General features: G+C 46.9%; 1 protein-coding gene and 1 long non-coding RNA gene across 2 annotated transcripts in view; one reads left to right on the forward strand and one right to left on the reverse strand.

Annotated features, from left to right (window-relative positions):
• The window catches only part of LOC125465388 (uncharacterized), a 38,594-nt gene that overhangs the window by 10,290 nt on the left and 6,068 nt on the right, over positions 1–22,236 (forward strand). Inside the window, exon 2 of the long non-coding RNA XR_007250230.1 lies at positions 18,933–18,999. This is a non-coding gene — a long non-coding RNA (uncharacterized LOC125465388). The remainder of the gene's footprint in view (positions 1–18,932; positions 19,000–22,236) is intronic.
• Positions 12,243–22,236, reverse strand: part of LOC125465378 (ectonucleoside triphosphate diphosphohydrolase 2-like) — a 48,384-nt gene continuing 38,390 nt past the window's right edge. Inside the window, exons 7-9 of the mRNA XM_048558805.2 lie at positions 15,898–16,017; positions 15,497–15,634; positions 12,243–14,998 (exon numbers count right to left, since the gene is read on the reverse strand). Coding sequence (XP_048414762.1) covers positions 14,795–14,998; positions 15,497–15,634; positions 15,898–16,017 — 462 coding nt within the window. The 3' untranslated portion in view covers positions 12,243–14,794. The remainder of the gene's footprint in view (positions 14,999–15,496; positions 15,635–15,897; positions 16,018–22,236) is intronic.

The raw sequence follows: 22,236 nt of genomic DNA on the forward strand, positions 1-22,236 counted from the left end.
ACAGACCAATTTTCTTTTGGCCATTCCATATTCTCAGCAATTTTCAAAAATGATATGAAGTACACTTAGGTATTCTAATGGACTTAGATGCTGAGTGAATGCACTTTGTCAAATTAAAACTATGAGGGGATTTGCTCTGGATCACCCTCATCGTTCACCTCCAGTGCAAAATCACTGAGCCTCTTTGTTTCCATTATAATATCTCCGTTTATAAATCGCCTTTTCTCTTTCTCATTTTTAACTCTCCCCTCACACCTTTCTTCTCATAAATTTTGTTTTCATATTTATTTGATGTCAGTCTAATTCTAATCGATGACTCGGAGAAATGTCCTTTTCCTTCTTGAGCCTCAAATGCTGAGCTAAGTTTTCAATGATCTCTGACATCTGAGCTTCTGCTTTTAGGCAAATCCCCAGTTTCTCTGCTGCAGCTTTCAACCTATATTTGACAACAGTTTCAAGGCATTGAGAGACAAATCCTCTCTCTCTCCAAAGACCTGAGCACAAAATGTGCTTGTGTTGATTCCCGAATGACTAGATCCCAGGGAAATGTGAAATCTTGTTTGCTTATGTTCTGGAAAATTCTAGTGAACCAGTTTCGTAGTCTAATTCAGTGCAAATCTCAGATGATCCTAGTTTCGTTGTGGTCCCTATGGAGATAAGCAAACTCAGAGAAAAAAAATCAAAATTTACTGAACAACTTTGGGGTGACATGGTGGTTTAGAGGTTTGCACTACTGCCTCACAGCACCAGGGGCCCGGGTTTGATTCCACCCTCGGGCAACTGTTCTTGTGGAGTTTGCACATTCTCCCTGTGTCTGTGAGGATTTCCTCCCACGGTCCAAAGATGTGCAGGCTAGCTGGATTGTCAAGCTAAATTGCCCCATAGTATATAAAGGGATGGGTCCGGATGGGATGCTCGGAGGACTGGTGTGGATGTGTTGGGCCAAAGGGCCTGTTTCCACACCATAGGGATTCTATGAACCCTATTGAGAAATGGACAAGATTTTACTTTTTATAAGTTTAATAAACAAAAATGACCATTGTGGGATCGAGAACTTGAGTATCATTGAAAAAGACATATTTTATTGAAGTTTTTGATCTTCTGCATATCAGGACAATTCATAACAATAAGAATTCAAGGGGAAACTAATATTTGTACTGCAGACAGAAATAAATTGTACAAGATGATGAAAGGCACAGATAGAGTGGATACCCAGAGACTTTCTCACAGCGTGGAAATGAGTATTATGAGGGGGCATAATTTTAAGGTGATTGGAGGAAGGTATAAAGGAGATGTCAGAGGTAGGTTCTTTACACAGACAGTGGTGGGTGCGTGGAATGTGCTGCCAGTGGTGGTAATGGAGTCAGATACATTAGGGATATTTAAGTGACTCTAGGATAGGCACATGGATGACAGTATAATGTTGGGTCTGAAGGGTAGTTTGATCTTAGAGTAGGAATATAGATCGGCACAACATTGTGGGCCAAAGGGCCTATACTGTGCTTTACTGTTCTATGTTCTGAATTCTATTACATGTATTACATTGTGCCTTTTTCAACTCAACAAAATAGGTGACAGCCATTTGCTGCTTCATTTCTTGGGACAATGCCCTGACCAATCAGAGTCAACCTGCTCAATATAAAATTTAAACAAAGCCTGACAGTTAACTGTCAGTCATCTTTACTTGGTGTGTTTTCAATGACAACACTTCTGTCAATCAGTGTGTTCTTGTGGACCAGTTAGAACTTTCCAATTATGCAGTAGGAATGCTGTTTTCCCCCCAGAATTTGTATTATTGTGAATTATTCCAATGAATGTCATTCAAAAAGCTTCAACAAAATGTTTCAATAATTATCAAACAGAAATAAAAATAAACCCAATGTGAATTCCACAGCCATATAATCTTCACGAAAGGCAAACCTTTCCAGATCTGTCCTTAATTCTGTGACCTGATCCTGCCATCTTGAGGTAGCAAAGTGTGGAGCTGGATGAACACAGCAGGCCAAGCAGCATCTCAGGAGCACAAAAGCTGACATTTCGGGCCTAGACCCTTCATCAGAAAAGAGGGATGGGGAGAGGGAGGCGGATCGAAGATGGATAGAAGAGAAGATAGGTGGAGAGGAGACAGACAAGTTAAAGGGGCAGGGATGGAGCCTGTAGAGGTGAGGGGTTAGGGAGGGAAAGATCAGTCCAGGGAGGATGGACAGGCCAAGGGGGCGGGATGAGGTTAGAAGGTAGGAAATGGAGGTGCTACTTGAGGTGGGAGGAGGGGATAGGTGAGAGAAAGGACAGATTAGGGAGGCGCGGACGAGTCGGTCTGGTTTTGGGATACAGTGGGAGGAGGGGAGATTTTGAAGCTTGTGAAATCCACATTGATACCGTTGGGCTGCAGGGTTCCCAAGTGGAATATGAGTTGCTGTTCCAGCAACCTTTGGGTGGCATTGTTGTGGCAGTGCAGGAGGCCCAGGATGGACATGTCGTCTAACGAATGGGAGGGAGAGTTGAAATGCTTGGCGACTGGGAGGTGCAGTTGTTTATTGTGAACCGAGCATAGGTGTTCTGTAAAGTGGTCCCCAAGCCTCTGCTTGGCTTCCCCGATGTAGAGGAAGCCACAATGGGTACAGTGGATGCAGTATACCACATTGGCAGATCTGCTTGATGTGGAAAGTCTCCTTGGGGCCTGGGATGGGGGTAAGGGAGGAGGTGTGGAGGCAAGTGTAGCACTTCCTGCGGTTGCAGGGGAAAGTGCCGGGTGTGGTGATGGTGAGAGTGGTCCCTCTGGAAGGCAGACAAGGGTAGGAATGGAAAAATGTCTTTGGTGGTGGGGTCTGATTGTAGACGGCGGAAGTGTCGGAGGATCATGCATTGGATCCAGAGGTTGGTGGGGTGGTACGTGAGGATGAGGGTGATTCTCTTTTGGTGGTTATTGCAGGGAGGGGGTGTGAGGGATGAGTTGCGGGAAATGCGGGAGAAACAGTCGAGGGAGTTCTCGACCGTTGCGGGGGAAAGCCGAGGTCCTTGAAGAATGGGGACATTGAGATGTACAGGAGTGGAGTGCCTCATCCTGTGAGCAGATGTGGCAGAGTCAAAGGAATCAGGAATAGGGGTTGGAATTTTTGCAGGAAAGTGGGTGGGAGGAGGTATATTCTAGGTAGCTGTGGCAGTTGGTGGGCTATCGGTTTCTCGGTGATTGCCTGAGATAGAAACAGAGAGGTCCAGGAAGGTGAGGGATGTGTTGGAGATGGCCCAGGTGAACCTGAGGTTGGGTGGAAGGTTTTGGTGAAGTGGATGAACTGTTCGAGCTCCTCTTGGGAGCACGAGGCAGTGCTGATACAGTCATCAATATAACGGAGGAAGAGGTGAGGTTTGGGGCCAGTGTAGGTACAGAAGAGGGATTGTTCCACGTAACCTACAAAGAGGCAGGCATAGCTTGGAACCATGCGGGTACCCATGGCCACCCTCTTTGGCTATAGGAAGTGGGAGGAATCGAAAGAGAAGTTGTTGAGGGTGAGGACAAGTTTGGCTGGGCAGATGAGGGTGTCGGTGGAGGGGGACTGGTCGGGCCTGCGAAACATCTGAGATAGCAAAGTGTGGAGCTGGATGAACACAGCAGGCCCGCAGTGGTCGAGAACGCCCTCAACTGTGTCTCCCGCATTTCCCTCACACCCCGTGCCTGCAACAACCACCAAAAGAGAATACCCCCAGTCCTCACATACCACCCCACCAAACTCCGGATCCAACGCATCATCATCCAATACTTCCGCCATTGGCAATCCGAAGCCACCACCCAAGACATTTTTCCATCCCCACCCTTGCCTGCTTTCCAGAGGGACCACTCTCCCCGCGACTCCCTTGTCCGCTCCACGCTCCCCTCCAACCTTACCACACCCAGCACTTTCCCCTGCAACTGCAGGAAGTGCTACACTTGTCCCCACACTTCCTCCCTCACCCCCATCCCAGGCCCAAAGGAAACTTTCCACATCGATCATATGCTCACCTGCACATCTGCCAATGTGGTATACTGCGTCCACTGTACCCATTGCGGCTTCCTGTACATTCGGGAAACCGAGCGGAGGCTTGGGGACCACTTTGCAGAACACCTATGCTCAGTTCGCAATAAACAATTACACCTCCCAGTCGCGACCATGTCAACACCCCCTCCTATTCCTTAGACGACATGTCCATCCTGGGCCTCCTGCAGTGCCACAACAATGCCACCCGAAGGTTGCTGGAACAGCGACTCATATTCCGCTTGGGAACCCTGCAGCCCAATGGTATCAATGTGGATTTCACAAGCTTCAAAATCTCCCCTCCTCCCATTGCATTCCAAAACGAGACCAGCTCATCCCCACCTCCCTAACCTGTTCTTCCTCTCACCTATCCCCTCCTCCCACCTCAAGCCACACCTCCATTTCCTACTTTCTAACCTCATCCCGCCCCCTTGACCTGTCTATCCTCCCTGGACTGACCTATCCCCTCCCTACCTCCCCACCTATACTCACATCTACAGGCTCCATCCCCACCCCTTTAACTTGTCTGTCTCCTCTCCACCTATCTTCTCCTTTATTCATCTTTGATCCACCTCCCCCTCTCTCCCTATTTATTTCAGAACCATCCCCCTTTTCTGATGAAGGGTCTAGGCCCGAAAAGTCAGCTTTTGTGTTCCGAAGGTGCTGCCGGCCTGCTGTGTTCATCCAGCTCCACACTTGGTTATCTCGGATTCTCCAACATCTGCAGTTCCCATTACCTCCTGCCATCTTGACCTTCTTTTCCGGTTCCACCACTGCTTCTCCTCTCAGCTTGCCTGGACCTGCTGAGAACATTTCATGGTTTGGTCTTTTGAGATAATGGGAACTGCAGATGCTGGAGAATCCAAGATAATGAAATGTGGGGCTGGATGAACACAGCAGGCCCAGCAGCATCTCAGGAGCACAAAAGCTGACGCTTCGGGCCTAGACCCTTCATCATCCCTCTCTGTTGAAGGGTCTAGGCCCGAAACGTCAGCTTTTGTGCTCCTGAAATGCTGCTGGGCCTGTTGTGTTCATCCAGCCTCACACTTTGTTATCTCGGTTCTGTCTTTTGTCTGGTTTTACCAGCTACTGTTTCCCCAAAAGCCCGAGGCTGCAATCTAGTTTCCTGCAGCCTGACTTCTTCGGCCTTCTTTCAGTTTAGGGACTGTTTCTATTAACAGATTTGAGACCAGAGTAACTGTACCCAACTTTATTTGACAAACCATTTGTATGGATCATAACGCACTCTATTTTGCACCAGTCGCGCAAAACACAGACTTCCGCAGATTTGGTGCTGGAGAGCTGAGTGGTAGCTTATTGCACAACTGATGGGATTCTGGTATTTGAACTTGCATTCAGTCTTTGGTGTTGCTGTCCTGGCATTGACCTCTGTGGTAATCTATTTCCATTGCCTCCTCATTGTTCTCCTGAAGATACACGACTTCTCTTTAATAATCCACCTTTTCCAGCAAGATGTGCAATGTGACCTCTGAAAACCTGTGTATCTGGGCCCCTAGTGTTCTTTGTTCATAGAATCCCTACAGTATGGAAACAGGTCCTTCAGTCCAGCCAGTCCACACCGATCCTCAGAGTATCCCACCCAAAGCCATCCCCAGACACTATGGGCAATTTAACATGGCCAATGTACCTCGCCCGCACACCTTTGGACTGTGGGAGGAAACCCGAGCACCCGGACTAAACCCACGCAGAAACGGGGAGAATGTGCAAACTACACATGGACAGTCGCCCGAGGCTGGAATCGAACCTGGGCCCCTGGCAGTGTGAGGCTGCAGTGCTAATCACTGTGCCACCCCAAAATTCTTTCCCAAGTTGGTTTCACATGGAGAATGATTTCCAGCAGCTACTTCAACCATTAGGAGAAAAACCTGGTTTTAAGGAACATTAAGTACTCATAACATTGCATCCTATCACATGCAGCTGACCAACAGAGGGGGCAGTGCTGACTGCACTCAGGAAGCAGCACAAAGTTGATATGTTACCTGCGCTATGCCGGGCGTCAGCTGATTGCACACAGCAATCTTTGTACTCACTTTTGGAAGTAACCCAATACAGCAGCCAAGATGTAATCGGAATGGCTGTTTCTTTTATTGGCCCAGTCGAACCTGGAGAGGCCGTGCTGCTACGAGTGGTGCTGGGAATACAGTCTGGGTTGGGCAGGAGGTTATTACAGTCGGTGCCTCATATTGGGCAGCTCGATTGGTATCTTGTGTTGTAAATTGGAGCTCTCTTTTCTACAACTATTATTTGGATCTGATTCTAATTGGAACTGACAGGCTTGCCTTGTGTGGGAAGCCAGGGTTTGAAGTTTGTTTTCTTTTTCACTGCCATTGTACACATAATCACAGAGCAGCCAGCAAAGACCTGGCAGTCAAGCCAAACTAAAGGTTGGCACTATTATCTCCCGGGAAACCATTGTATATGTGTTTTTGTGAACTCAAGACTTTATTACCTGTAGATTTGACTATTCCAGCTTTCTCCTGGCTGTTCTCCCAAATTCTGCCTCTTGTAAACATGAGCTCATCCAAAATTCTGCTACCCATGCCTTAACTCGTGACAAATCCTGGCCATACTGTGCTCATTGACCTGCATTGTTCCAAGTTAAGCAACAATTTGATTTTCAAAGTCTTGTCCTTGTTTGAAATCCCTCTATAGTCCTATCCCTCCCTATCTCTTTCATCTTTCCCAACTCTCCAGTATGTATGCATTCACCTATTTTTGTGAGGTACCTTTGGATGTTTTGTTGTACTTTAGGGTGCTATACAAATGTAAGTTCTGGTTCTTCTTTGCCTTCCTCATTACCCCTTCTACCATTTTGCTCAGTCATTGCTCATTGCAGTTTGTTCTTTGTCTGATTGCTGCCTTGTTGAACTGATCCTTATTCAGCAGCTGTACCTCATGCTTGCTTGTTATTGAAGTTGCTTGCACTATACTGGGGAAATGTCTCATACTCTTTACTCGTTTCACCGATCTCATAAAATAATTGACTTTCTTAAAACATCATGTTCAGTTCGTCTCCAGGTCAACACACTCAGTTGAGCCCTCAGGATTCTTAGCAGCATTTATACATCCCAACTGTAAAGCCCAGTCCTCAATATGATTAACCGCAGCATCCTGAACAGAATGCAATTAGTGTCAGTCTGAGTTCTGTGATGCTTCAAGAAATATTTTACAGAGGTAAACCCCATCTCTCTACCCCTTACTCTGCAAACAGAAGATGATTGGTTACACAGGAAGTAGGAATATATTTGCACAGGAGGGGCAGATGATTTGTCATAGAAACATAGAAAATGAGACTAGGCCATTTGGCCCTTCAAGTCTGCTCTGCTATTCACAGTGATCATGGATAATTATCCAACTCAGTCCCTTCTTTCCACTTTCTCAATCCCTTCAGCCCTAAAATCTGACTCCTTCTTGAAAACATTCAATGTTTTGGCCTCAACTGCTTTCTCTGGCAGAGAATTCCACAGCCTCACCACTCTCTAAGGGCCAAAAAAAAATGCTTTATACATTTTAGAAGCTTTTCTGACTTGGCTTAATTATTTGTTTAAGAGTAAGTTAACTCAAGATATGACAGGGGAGCTCAGTCCAGTGTGTTGCATGGCTTGGATTAGGTCAGGAGTATAGTCACTCTCGGTAGTTTGGATGACCAGCTTTGAGGACTCCGTTTCGGAGCTGGGGGGACTGCAGTGTGTCTGTCCATGGGGCAGGGAGTTACATGGAGAGCACATCTTTAGACATGGTCACCTTGCAGCTTAAGGAAGTGAGGGAATGGGTGACCATGCATCAGAAGAAAGCAGTTAGGAAGGCAGTCAGGAAAATCCCATAGGCCATCCTACTTACTGTGTTGGAAAATGTTGAGTGTAATGGTTCCTCTGGGCAGTGCAACCGGAGCTCAGCTGCATACAGGGGAGCAGAAAGACCATAGTGGTGGGACACTCGATATTGAAGGATACAGACAGGCATTTCTGCAGCCACAGACATGGTACCAGGATGGTGTGTTGTCTCCCTGGGGCCAGGGTGAAGAATGTCACTGGATGGCTGCAGGGCATGCTGAAGGGGGACTCTGAACAGTCAGAGGTTGTGGTTCTCATTGGGACCAATAACAAACATAGAAGGAGGTCCTGCAACAAGAACGTAAGCAGCAGATCAGGGAGAGGGTGGCAGTGATGGCATCAGACCATTGCAGCAGCTGAGGACCTGGAGCGGATGGCCATGACACAATGGCAGGGCACCTGACGGTCAGCAGAGTGGGGCCTGATGTGGTCAGCCTGTCACGGATGGGAGTCAGTGGCTTGTGAGCCTGGTTGGCGGTGGTCCAGTGTGGGGGAGAGTGAAACCACGTGAGGAAAGTCCCCAGTGTAAAGCGACTACAGGCAATAGAAGGAGTGCCAGGTTTATCTTTTAATTTTATTTGTTTATTTTCCTAACTTATACAATGAAGAATTGTAATGTAGAACTTTTAGCTTTTTTCTTTATTTCCTTTTTTTGGTACCTAATCTATTTTCGTACCTAAATAAGGTACTTTGTACCTAGGATGGTGTCCAGTGATTTGATTTGATTTGATTTATTGTAGTCACATATACCTAATTACAGTGAAAATCTTTGTTTTGCAAGCAGTACAGGCAGATTACAGCAAACAAGGTCATATAGATAATAGCTCACTCAGAGATAGTAGTAACTGCCAATGCTGGAGTCTGAGATAACACATTGTGGAGCTGGAGGAACACAGCAGGCCAGGCAGCATCAGAAGAGCAGGAAAGCTGACGCTTCGAGCCAACCTGAAACCTCAGCTTTTTCTGAAGAAGAGTCCCGCCCCAAAACGTCAGCTTTCCTGCTGTCCTGATGCTACCTGGCCAGCTGTGTACCTCCAGCTCCATAGCTTGTTATCGTGTACAGATAATAGGGTGCTTAGACAGAGCGAGGTATACAGGTCACAACTACGCAGGAGGTGAGCTAAGCAAGATCCAAATTATTTAAAGTCAGAGAGGTCTATTCATCTTTCTAATAACAGCAGGAAAGAAGCTGTTCTTGAACTTCTTGATGCGCATGTTCAAGTTTCTGTATCTTCTGCCTGATGTAAGAGGGCTGGGAGAGGTCTTTGATGCTGGCAGCCTTTCTGCAACAACAAGCTGTGTAGCTGGAGTCCATGGATAGGAGGTTGGCTTCCCTGATGGTCTGGGTTGTGCATACATCTTTCTTACAGTGCTAGACAGACCTGTACCACGCCATTATGCACCCGGATAGAATGCTCTCTATAGTGCATCTGTAAAAGTTGGTGAGGGTCCTTATGGGTCCTTAGCCATCTGAGGAAGAAGAGGCATTGTTGTGCCTTCTTGACTGTTGCATTTATGTGGGAAGTCCAGGACATTTATCATCAGTCTGAGGAACTTGATGCTCTCCACCCTCTCAACTTCAACTCCATTGATATAGATAGGGGCATGTCCTCCTCCTTTCTTCCTGAAGTCAATAATCAGGTCTTTTGTTTTGCTGACATTGAGAGACAGGTTGTTCTTATTGCACCATGACATCAAACCCTCTATTTTCTTTCTCTATTCTGACTCACCGTTGTTTGATTACCATTCTCCCACAGTGGTGTCATCAGCAAACCTGTAGATGGTGTTCATGGAGTCGTGGGTGTACAGGGAGTACAGTAGGGTGCAAAGAATGTATCCTTATGGGGCACCAGTATTGAGGATCGTGTGGCAACATTACACACTTTTCATTTTACTCCTGTACTTTTGTAATTGAGTACATGTGACAATACAACCTAATTCTAATTCTAAATCTAAGATTGAAAGCACTTCCTCAAATTGTGTGTTATTCTGATTTCACGAGTGAGTGAGTATAGGAATGTGCAGATAGAACAGATGAGTGTGTGGCTGAAGAGTTGGTGCAGGAGGGGGAGAGCCTTAGGTTCCTGGGAGTGTTTCTGGCAAATGTGGGATCTTTACAGGTTAAATGGATTACAACTGAATCAGAATGGGACCAACATTCTTGGGGGCGGGCAGGTGGGGCGGGGAGGGGGGGGGGGCGGGCACGGTTGTTAGTGCAGGGTGGCTGTTAGTGCAGTTGGTGGGGTGTTAAATTAATTTACCAGGGGGATGGGATACAGAATGAAGTACAGCAGAGGGTGATGCACAGACAGATGTAGAAGAAAAGCCAAGGCAGTCTGGTGGGTGTAGTGTATATAGTTAAGTTGAGACACAAGGGAACACAGCATGGTTGATTGGCAATATTTTAATACAGGGAATCTTCTGCATAAGGCAAATGAGTAGTAGAGGTTCTTGATTAAGACATGGAGATATAACATAATTGCTGTCAGGGAGACATAGTTGAGGGAGGATCAGGACATACAGTTCAATATTCCGGGGTGTCTTCAGGCAAAACCAACCAATTTAAAAAAGGAGGTGGTGTCACAATGTTGATCAAGGAGTCAATTACTGCAATCGAAGGGATGATAGCTTATAATCTTTCTCAACTGAGATGATTTGTATAGAATTTTAAAACAATTATTGTAGGCAGTATACTGTAGATACCCAGCAGGCAAGGAGAGTTGAGCAGGCAGATCTCAGAAATGTGTAAAATTGACAGGGTGATAATAGCTGGGGATTATAACTTTTCCAATATGAGCCACAGTAGAAAAATTGAGGAATTCTTAATATGTGTCCGGGAGAGTATTCTAAACCAGTACATAGAAAGTCCTACAAGACCAGAGGCACTGCAGGACCTACTTTTAGGGTCAAAGCCGGCCAAGTGGTAAAGGTGTTAGTGTGAAGGCATTTTGGTATTAGTGACAATAATTCAATAAGATTTCATGGGAAAGGACAAATTTGGAATGAGAATTCTTAATTGGGGCATGACCCATTTTAATAAGAAGCAGGATTTGGCCAAAGTGGACTGATAGGAGCTATTTTCAGGAAACATTAGTTGTGTGAGAGAGCAGGACCAATATCTTCCTATACAGTGAAGCGTGGGGTGGGGCGCAGTGTGGTGGTGACAACAAGGCCAGGAACTCTGGATGTACAGGGTAGAGAAGGTAAAGAGGGATACAACTAGTAGATGTTAAGTGCTAAAAACAGCAGAAATCCTAGGCTTGGTGATACTGGTAATCATTCTGCCAATCTCTCTGGGCATTCCCTGTGTGATCTCCCTGGTAATGGTATTATGCCCGTATCCATGCCCTTCCTGTACTCATCACAGATTCTAGCTGTTACATTGTTGAATGAAGCCTTTCCTGTTTCTGTTTGAGATGTAGACAGTAAGAGTTAGAATTGATGGAAATTGAATGATGGTTTAGGCCCTGTGAAGATCTTAATCCCCACACTGAGTGATTTCTCTCCAGGCCATGGGGAATGTGTCCAACAGGTGCTCCTTATTCACTGGGTGGTGAGGGGACAATGTATGTACATACACCTGATGTAAGGCTGCCCAGGAACTGGAATTCCCACAGTACTCAGCTTGTCTGAGAACCACCACCAGTTCAGTGATCATCTTCCAAAGCTCAGCTATCATAGATTGACACTGTTCATTCCCCTGTTCCCAGTGGCTTGGGTCAGCACCTTGTAGAAGCATTTCCAGGGGCGGAGGTCTGGGATGCCAGTGTATTGATCTTCAGAATGTGGCATGAGGCAGCATCTTGTGGCATTGCCACAAGCCAGGAACCAGTGGACAGTACGGGAGGTTTGGGCAGGCTGGTCTTGTGTTAGTGGTGACCTGGGTGGGGAGTTGTCCAGATCCAAGAGAGGGCTGTTGATCCCATGATGGAAACTCTGGTACAGTGGTGGGAGTTTGGATTCCGTTAGAGGTGAGGGGGCAGTGAGGTGGGGTGGCAGAGAGAAAGCACTCTCCTTGACCCACAAGCACTGCTGGAAAGCCACTCCACCATAATTGAGGCCAGCCAGCCTTGTAGCAGGAATCAGGGCAAATTTGAGGCATGTGGTCTCATTGCTTAAGTGAGTGACCCTACCCCATTAAAGTTAGGGAGGGGTGGAATTGAGTTTTGAAATATTTCCATATTGCAACCAAACCCAAATCAAATATTTTTGAAAATACCTCCTAGAGAATTTGAAAGGAGGAGGATCCTCTTCAACCCCAGCATTCCTCTTGCTCCCAAATCAGGACCCCACTATGTTCCCCCCCAACCCCATGTCTGTTACCTCCCCCACTACGCAACTGATCAGAACTCTCCTTGATTTAGAAAGTAAGCTCACATTTGTAAGGTACAAAACAAATATTTATTCAAAACATGGCCCGTAACATTGACCAACAGAGGCTGATTACAACAGCTACAGGAATATCCAAGACAGCCTACAATATCACATGTTCCATGCAGAAAAATGCAGGACTTACAGCTCAGAATGCCCTTCCAGGAGTACAGCTACTCACCTGGGACTCAGGGGAGGGTGGGTTGAAGGCAGGATTGAAAGGGTGAGGGAGCTAGGGGGAAGGCAACGTATCAACACAGGAATAAGTAGACAAAAAAGCCAAAGTCTATCCAGTTTGCCATTTGAGTGCTTCCCAGGAATCACAATAACAGAGTTCTTTGCTGCTCTCTTGATCAGTCTGCAGTAGAGTAGCAGAGAGCTATGGGTCAAGCAGTTTATCAGCAACATCAAATGCTTACACTGTGGAAGCAGGCCATTTGACCCATCAAGTCCAAACCAATCCTCCAAAGAGCATCCCACCCCCACCCTATTCCTATAATCCCACGGCTAAGCCACCCAGCCTGCACATCCCTGGACACTATTTAGCATGGTCAATGGAAGGAAACTGGAGCACCTGAAGAAAACCCTACAAACTCCATACAGACAGTTGCTCAAGGGTTGGGATTGAACCCAGGTCCCTGGCATTGTGTTGCTGCAGTGCTAACCACTGAGCTACCATACCACTCAGGTTTCTGCAGAGATTGAAAATGCTTGTGAGTAATTAAGAGATAGCAGAAGGAGGTGCATTTCTTATCTTTGGATCTGGATCAGGTAAGATGTATGCCTTGTCTGACAGCTTGCTGTCTCTGGGATCGAGTGGGATCTGGGCACAGACCTCGGGGTTTTCTGTCAGGCTGTGTGCTGGATCCCTCCTGTGATGGGTGCTATGGATAATGCTGTGCAGTTCCCATCCAGTCTCTGGCCTGCAGGGCCTCTTTAAGAAGCTGTACTGTAATTTTTGTCCTCTCACTGTGATAACACCAGGCCATGCTCTCAAAGGGTTAGCCTGCAATGTTGCAGAAAGGCCATTTGGGGATTTACCTTGTATATCAGTCAAAACAGATGTAGAATTTTTGCAGTCTCACATACTGCACGGTCATGAGACAAGGCCAGGAAGAAGTGTTCAGGATTTGAAGAATGCCACTTTTTCTCTCACTCACTCAGTGAGTGTTTTAGATGTGGGCTTAGGTCTCTCAGGTGGAACTTTCTGGATCGGATGTCAAACCAAGATCCCTCTTTGCTTCTCAGAAAGACCACACAACACTATTTTCAAGAGCTTCCCCACAGCGACCTAATCAATACCTATTTCTCAATACATCAACACAAACACAGATCATTTTAAATTCTGTTCAATTGCTGGCTGTGGGATCTTGCTGTGTGCACATGACTGTTCTGCTTCTTGAATTACATCAGCAACTACACTTCAGGGGTACTTCATTAGCTGGATAGGCCGGAAATTGCAAAGACAAAGGCCAGGAACTGATGGGAACAGCAAATCTCAATTTCCCCATTACTAGAGGCCTCACTAGACCCACCAGACATTAATATTGCTGGCTGCAGCCTCTGTGTCAATGCGCCATGTTAGAAAGGAAGCTTGAGATCATGGTGAGCTGGTCACTTATAATCCAAACTGCACAAAACAGTCCAGTAAAACCAATTGGAAGGGTATATTTGAAATGTGCCCCACACAGCCATAATGCCAACATTCTGATTCCCTGGCACCAGGGCCCCGTCTCCACCCCCATGTGCTGTTGCTGCATGAGAAGTAAGGCTCTGGTAGTGGTTTTATGATGATGGACCTGTCATTCGTGACGGCTAATCTCTCTGCTGATGGGGCTAACCAACCAAGCATCTTCCTGGAGATTGAGGGAGATGGAGAGAGGGTGTGATTGAGGGATAGGTAAGAGTGGGTAGTTAGTGTTGAGGGATGTGGGGGTGCAGGATTTAGGGTAAAGAAATGTGCCAGGGTTTGGGACAAAGAAAGTCTTGAGGGCCAGGGATAATGTGGGTGTTAGTGAAACTAGAGGGTAAAGGAGTGAGTGGGGGTGGGGTAAAGAGGGGGATGAGTGAGTGAGGGTCTGGGGTAAAGAGGGGGATAAGTGAGTAATGGTCTGGGGTAAGGGAATGAATGAGGGTCTGGGTAAGGGGGTTAGTGAGGGTCCGGGGTAAAGAGGTGAGTGAGGGTCTGGGGTAAAGGGTGTGAGTGAGGGTCTGGGGTAAGGGGGTGAGTGAGGGTCCAGGGTAAGGGGGTGATTGAGGGTCCGGGGTAAGGGGGTGATTGAGGGTCTGGGGTAAGGGGGTGAGTGAGGGTCTGGGGTAAAGGGTGTGAGTGAGGGTCTGGGGTAAAGGGTGTGAATGAAGGTCTGGGGCAGGGGTTGAGTGGGAATTCAGGATAAGGGGTGATTGAGGACTGGGGATAAGGGGTGAGTGAGCAGTGTTGTTACGGGCTCTCTTGCTGTTAGTACAGGTCGGTGTGCAAAGAGCTACAATCCTCCAGCCGAATTGATGGGTGGCACTGGCAGGCTGGGGTTAGTATCCACAGAGATTTCAGCTCAGATATTACAACACTGAGTCATTCTTCACTGACCGAGACGACAGGATGAAGATCAGGATGCCTGCTACAATCACCAGGATACAGATGACAATGAGCACTGCCCAGGCACCGACCATCTGCACTTTCCAGGTGCCCACTTCTTCAGGCGGGATCATGTTGGTGAGGTTCAGCATATAGCCCAGGGCCCAGCCGATGGTGGTATCCCCAGCCTGCAGGGGGGACATCAGAAACAAAGAGGACAGTCACAATCAGCAGATCTGAGCACAGAAATCATAATGGAGGGACAGAGAGAGGCAGCGAAAATCCGGAGACTCAGAAATCGGCAAAGAGTGAGATGTACGGAAACAGATGAAGAGAGGGGAATGTGAGAGAGGAAGACAGGCTGACTCAGACAAAAATGGAGAACAGTCAGAGAAGGATAAAAAATTTGACAAAGTCAAAGAGGAGGTCAGAGTGAGGTATGTGCTGAGGAAGAGGGAGAGAGACAGATGGATCAATGGACAAAAACATGACAAAGTGAGAAACATCAGGAGAGAAACTGACAGAGTGAGAATGATGGGAAGTCATGGGGAGATAGGGAAAGCAGAAAGAACAGAGAGAGATACAGAAACTTAATGCAATAAAATCAACAAGACTGTAAGGCAGGGAGAGAGCCTGGTATAAATAGAGAGAGACAGCAGGCAAGTTGCTGCAGTTCAGACTCGGACCTTTTTCTGAAAAGCGATGTTTTTAAAAGTGACGTCGTCGAATTTGTAGCCTTTGGTTGTCAGGATCTGGATGTAGTGGGATGTAGTGCAGTAATCCACAAGTCTGCTCTCTGATACATTCTGTGCCTTTGCCTTCAGCTGCAGGGACAGAGAGGAACACAGTCAGAATCATCTGTGCAGTGAGCAAGCAGCCCTGCTCCTGTCCAAAATGAACTGAACATAAGCAATAGTCACAACCCGACAGTGCAGACTCACGCACAGCCAATACTGGGCTGGAAGCTAATGGAACATAAGGCCAGTCAGCAGCAGGAACCTGCTAGGGCTCCCTGCACTGTTCTCAAGCAATGGCATCAGGGAGGGCACAGGCTGATGTTACCTGTGCTGGTGTTATTGACTGTCACCTGTTTGAAGTCCATTCCACAGATAGTATCAGCTGCTGCTCTCAGTTCCTGCGGTGATGTGATGCTCCTATCCAAAGTAACCTTCAGGAAATTCATTGTGTAATAGAAAGCTGCAAAAGCCTGCAAACAGAGATGAGGCAACATGATCAGATTAACTATAATTACCAGCTCAGGTAGATTAACAAAACTCATCGTAATACAAGGAAATCCATAAACAGGATAAAACAAAGTGCCACGAACTTTGGAAAGAGGCTCACATTGGAAACTTAAATCATTACAGATTCCAGGCTCATGACAATCACAAAAATACTGCTGGTGTGACTTGCTTCAAATCCCAGGACACGTACAGCACATGGTTCGAAACCGAATAAAATTCCTTCTACTCCTTTAAACTAAAAATAAAGCAGTCTCTAGTTCTTTAAACTGAAAGTGAATCTACCTCTACACTGTGCACATAAAAATCTCCCAGGACAAGGACCGCATGGGGTAAGATGCAGAGTAAAGGTCTCTATCCCCTTGTAAATGGAAAATAAAGTCCTTCTCCTCTTGTAAACTTCAATTAACACTTCCTCTACTCTTAAATTGGAGGTAAAGCTGCTGCAACACTGTCTCCTCAGACACTCCTAGGACATGGACCACACAAGGTTAGATGCAGAGTAAACTTCCCACTACCCAGTTAAACTGAAAGTAAAGCTCCCTTTACAGTGTCCCTAACAAACACTCCCAGGACAGTTACAACACAGTTGGACAGAGGAAAGCTCCCTTCACACTTTTTAAACTGAAAAATTGGTTTCTGGGAAACGGGTTTGAATTCTTGGGACATGGGCGCCAGTGCTGGGGAAGAAGCGAGCTGTTCCAATGAGAGACGCTCTACCTGAGTCACCATGACCGAGCAGCTGAGTGGGGGAAGAGCTTGGTGCCAAGGAACGGTCAGTCCCAAACATTACATTACTATTGCGTTTCCAGCCTCCCTTCCTCCTCTAACCAAAAACAAAAGAGGATAGATATTAAGAGAGACTGATAAGAAGTCTTTTATAACGTTCAGGTATTTGGCCAGCTTGTGAAGATTGCACGGTAATTTAAGGAAGAAGTGCAGCTAGTTGGTTGAAGTGCGGTCTAGGGTGAATACTGGGGTTCACTGAATAAGGCAGGCAAGGTAAGATTCTTTTATCTTTCTGAGTGTACAAGGGGCATAGATGGCAGGTAAGGCCATGGTGTGCTCCTCCTGCTAGATGTGGGAGATCAGGGAGCAGTCTAGTATCCCTTAACGACTATTCTGCAGGAAATGTGACCAGCTGCAGCTCTCCACAGGCCGCGTTGTTCGGTTTGAACACCAGTTGGGCTCGCTGAGGAGCATGCAGGGGGCAGAGGGTGTGATGGACACTAGTTACAGGGAGGTGGTCACACCAGAGGTTCAGTCAGGTAGATGGGTGACTGCCAGGAGAGGCAGGCAGATAGTACAGGAGTCTCCTGTGGATGTTCCCCTCTCTAACAGGTATACCTTTTCGGATACTGTTGGGGAGGGGACAGCCTCTCAGGAGATGATACAAACAGCAGCCAGGCCTGTGACACCACAACTGGCTCTGCTGTAGAACAGGGTGGGACAAAGTGGTCAGAGACTCGCTAATTAGGGGCACAGACAGGTGTCTCTGTGGCTGCATATGAGACTCCAGGATGGTGTGTTGCCCTCCTGGTGCCAGGGTTGAGAACGTCTCTGAGTTGTTGCACAAAATTCTTTAGGGGGAGGGTGAGCATCCGGGGGCTATGGTGCACATTGGTTCCAATGGCATAGGTAGAAAGAGGGATGAGGTCCTGCAGAGTGAGAACAGGGAGTTAGGAAAGAGGCTGAAGACTAGGACCTTAAGGAGAATAACTTCTGGGTTACTATCAATGCCACATGTTAGTGAGGCAAGGGATAGAAAGATAGGGCAGACGAATGTGTGGCTAAAGAGCTGGTGCAGGGGACAGGGTTTCAGGTTCTTGGATCATGGGACCTCTTCTGGGGCAGGAGTGACCTGTGCAAGGGGGACAGGTTGCATCCAAACTGGAGGGGAACCAATATCCTCACAGGGAGGTTCACTAGTGCTAGTCAGGAGGGTGGCAGGAGTCTGGGAACCAGAGCAGCAAGTCAGCTAGTGGAGGGATTGAGGGGAAGGTAGATGTTAGGGCTAGTAAATCAGAAAGAAAGAACAGGCAGAGACACATAAATGAACGCAATGATACTAATGGGCCAAAGTGTGTATATTTCAAAGCAAGGAATATTAAAGGTGAGTCAGATGAGCTTAGAGCCTGGATCAGCATATGGGACTATGAATTACAGAGACTTGTTTGAGAGAGGGTTAGGACTGGCTGCTCAACAGTCCAGGGTTTTGATGTTTTAGACGAGATAGAAAGGAAGGTAAAAGAAGGAGTTGCATTACTAATCAGGGAGAATGTTACATCTGCACTCAGAGAGGGCATACTGAAGGGCTCATCCACTGAGGCAATATAGGTGGAGCTCAAAAATAAGGTGGGTGCAATCACTCTAATAGGATTATCCTATAGCCCTCACAGAGATTGAGAAACAAGTATGTAGGAAAATTATGGAAAGGAACAATAAAAACAGGGTTGACAAAGTGGGTAACTTTAACTTGTTTGGTTTTGACTGGGGCCTCCTTAGAGCTAGTGGGTTAAACAGGACAGAATTTGTTAAGTGCATCATAGAGGGTTTCATGAAACAGTGTGTTGATAGTCCAACTAGAGGAGGAGCCACACTGGACCTTGTATTGGCAAATGAGGCTGGCCAGGTGACTGACCTTTCACTGGGAGAGCATTTTGGTAACAGTGATCACAATTCCTTAAATTTTAAGATAGCTATGAACAAGGATAAGTCAGGATCTTGCAGGAAGGTACAGTTCTGTGGAAGGGTCACCAGATATGAAACGTCAACTCTGATTTTTCTTTCACAGATGCTACCAGACCTGCAGAGCATTTCCAGCAACCTCTGTTTTTGTCACTAATTTACAGCATTTGCAATTCTTTTGCTTTTTATTTAGTATTTGACACATGGAGAGAGTTCAAGACTGGCATGTTCCATCGAGGAAGAAAGATGAGGATGGCAAGGTAAGGGACCTTTGGATAAGGAGGGAGGTTGTGAATTTAGTCAAAAGGAAAAATGAAGCATACGTAAGGTCTAGAAAGTTATAATCAAACAGGGCCTGTGAGGAATGTAAGGAAACTAAGAATGTACTCATCATCAGGGAATTAGGAGAGCAAGAAGAGGCCTTGAAATGACCCCGGCAAGTAGGATTAAAGAGAATCCCAAGGCATTCAATACATATATAAGAAAGAAGAGGATAACTAGGGAGAAGGTAGGACCACTCAAGGATAAAGAAGGGAATTTGTGCTTGGAGGCAGAGGATGTGAGTGAGATCCTAAATGAGTACTTTGCGTCAATATTCACCCAGGAGAAGGATAGTGCAATTTGTGTGGAACATGCTAATATGCCAGGGTGTTTTCTGATCAAGAAAGAAGTGGTGTTGGATCTCTTGAAGAGCATTAAGATGGATAAGTCCCCAGGGCCTGATGGTATCTACTCCAGATTCTTTGTGAGGGGCAAGAGAGGAAATTGCTGGAGAGGGCAAGAGAGGAAATCCTTGACCAAGATCTTTGTATCTTCACTCGCCACTGGCGAGGTCCTAGAGGACAGGTGAGTAGCTAATGTTATTCCTCTGTTCAAGAAGGCAAATAGGGATAATCCAGGAAACTATAGACTGGTGAGCCTCACATCAGTGAGGATTCTTTGGGATAAGATTTACAGGCATTTGGAAAAGCATGGCCTAATTAGGGACAATCAGCATGACGTTGTGTGGGGCAGATGATGTCTTACCGACTTGATTGAATTTTTCGAGGAGGTGACAAATGTAATCGATGAGGATAGAACAGTCTATGTTGTTTACATGGATTTTAATAAGGCTTACGACAAGGTCCTACATGGTAGCTCACCCAGAAGATTAAGATGCAAGGGATCCACGGTGACTTGGCCTCGGGGATTCAGAATTGGCTTGCCCATAGCAGACAGAGGGTAGTGGTGGAAGGGTATTTTCGAGGCTGGAGGTGGCATTCTGCAGGGATCTGTACTGGGACTGCTGCCGTTTGTGATATATATAAATGACTTAAATGAAAATGAATGTGTATGGGTTAGTAAATTTGCAGATGGCACAAAGACCAATGGAGTTGTGGATAGTGTAGAAGGTTGTCAAAGGATACAGCAGGATATAAATCAGTTGCAGGTTAGAGCAGAGAAATGGCAGATGGAATTTAATCTGGGTGAGTTTGAGGTGCTGCACTTTGGGAGATCAAATGTTAAGGGAAAGTACACGGTTAATGGCAGGACCCTGAACAGCATTGATGTGCTGAAGAATCTTGGGGTTCAAGTCCATAGCTCCCTGAAAGTGGCCACACAAGAGGATGGGGTGATAAAGAAGGCATATGGCATGCTTGCCTTTATAGGTCGGGGAATTGAGTACAAGAGTCAGGATGTCATGTTGCAGCTTTATAAGACTTTGGTTAGGCCTCACTTAGAGTATTGCATTTAATTCTGATTGCCACAGGAAGGACGTAGGGGCTTTGAAGAGGGTGTAGAAGAGGTTTACCAGGATGCTGCCTTGATTAGAGGGTATGAGCCTTAAGGAGAGGCTAGAAAATCTCGGGTTATTTTCTCTTGAGTGGCACAGGCTGAGGGGAGACCTGATAGAAGTCTATAAAATTATGAGATGCATAGATAGGGTTGTCTGTCAAAATCTTTTTCCCAGAGTTGATAAATTTAATATTAGGGAGCGTGTATTTAAAGTTAGAGGTGACAAGTTCAAGGGAGATATGAGGGACAAGGTTTTTACGCAGTGTGGTAGGAGCATGGAATGCACTGTCAGGGTTAGTGGCGGAGGCAGATACAATAGTGGCTTTTGAGGGACTTTTAGATAAGCACATGAAATGCAAGGAATATAGGCACATGGACCAATGGCAGGTAGAAAGGATTAGAATTTCATTTGGCTTCATGTTTGGCAAGTAAAGTTTCCTTGACACTGTCCCCACCAAACACTCCTAGGAAAGGTAATAAAATGTGAGGCTGGATGAACACAGCAGGCCAAGCAGCATCTTAGGAGCACAAAAGCTGACGTTTCGGGCCTGGACCCTTCATCAGAGAGGGGGATGGGGAGAGGGAACTGGAATAAATAGGGAGAGAGGGGGAGGCGGACCGAACATGGAGAGTAAAGAAGATAGGTGGAGAGAGTATAGGTGGGGAGGTAGGGAGGGGATAGGTCAGTCCAGGGAAGATGGACAGGTCAAGGAGGTGGGATGAGGTTAGTAGGTAGATGGGGGTGCGGCTTGGGGTGGGAGGAAGGGATGGGTGAGAGGAGGAACCGGTTAGGGAGGCAGAGACAGGTTGGACTGGTATTGGGATGCAGTGGGTGGGGGGGAAGAGCTGGGCTGGTTGTGTGGTGCAGTGGGGGGAGGGGACGAACTGGGCTGGTTTAGGGATGCAGTAGCGGAAGGGGAGATTTTGAAACTGGTGAAGTCCACATTGATACCATTAGGCTGCAGGGTTCCCAAGCGGAATATGAGTTGCTGTTCCTGCAACCTTCGGGTGGCATCATTGTGGCAGTGCAGGAGGCCCATGATGGACATGTCATCTAGAGAATGGGAGGGGGAGTGGAAATGGTTTGCGACTGGGAGGTGCAGTTGTTTGTTGCGAACTGAGCGGAGGTGTTCTGCAAAGCGGTCTCCAAGCCTCCGCTTGGTTTCCCCAATGTGGAGGAAGCCACACCGGGTACAGTGGATGCAGTATACCACATTGGCAGATGTGCAGGTGAACCTCTGCTTAATGTGGAATGTCATCTTGGGGCCTGCGATAGGGGTGAGGGAGGAGGTGTGGGGGCAAGTGTAGCATTTCCTGCGGCTGCAGGGGAAGGTGCCGGGTGTGGTGGGGTTGGAGGGCAGTGTGGAGCGAACAAGGGAGTCACGGAGAGAGTGGTCTCTCCGGAAAGCAGACAGGGGTGGGGATGGAAAAATGTCTTGGGTGGTGGGGTCGGATTGTAAATGGCGAAAGTGTCGGAGGATGATGCGTTGTATCTGCAGGTTGGTAGGGTGGTGTGTGAGAACGAGGGGGATCCTCTTAGGGTGGTTGTGGCGGGGGCAGGGTGTGAGGGATGTGTTGCAGGAAATACGGGAGACGCGGTCAAGGGCGTTCTCGATCACTGTGGGGGGAAAGTTGCGGTCCTTGAAGAACTTGGACATCTGGGATGTGCGGGAGTTGAATGTCTTATCGTGGGAGCAGATGCGGCGGAGGCGGAAGAATTG

Source organism: Stegostoma tigrinum, chromosome 29, assembly GCF_030684315.1.
Source record: "Stegostoma tigrinum isolate sSteTig4 chromosome 29, sSteTig4.hap1, whole genome shotgun sequence".
Taxonomy (NCBI): domain Eukaryota; kingdom Metazoa; phylum Chordata; class Chondrichthyes; order Orectolobiformes; family Stegostomatidae; genus Stegostoma; species Stegostoma tigrinum.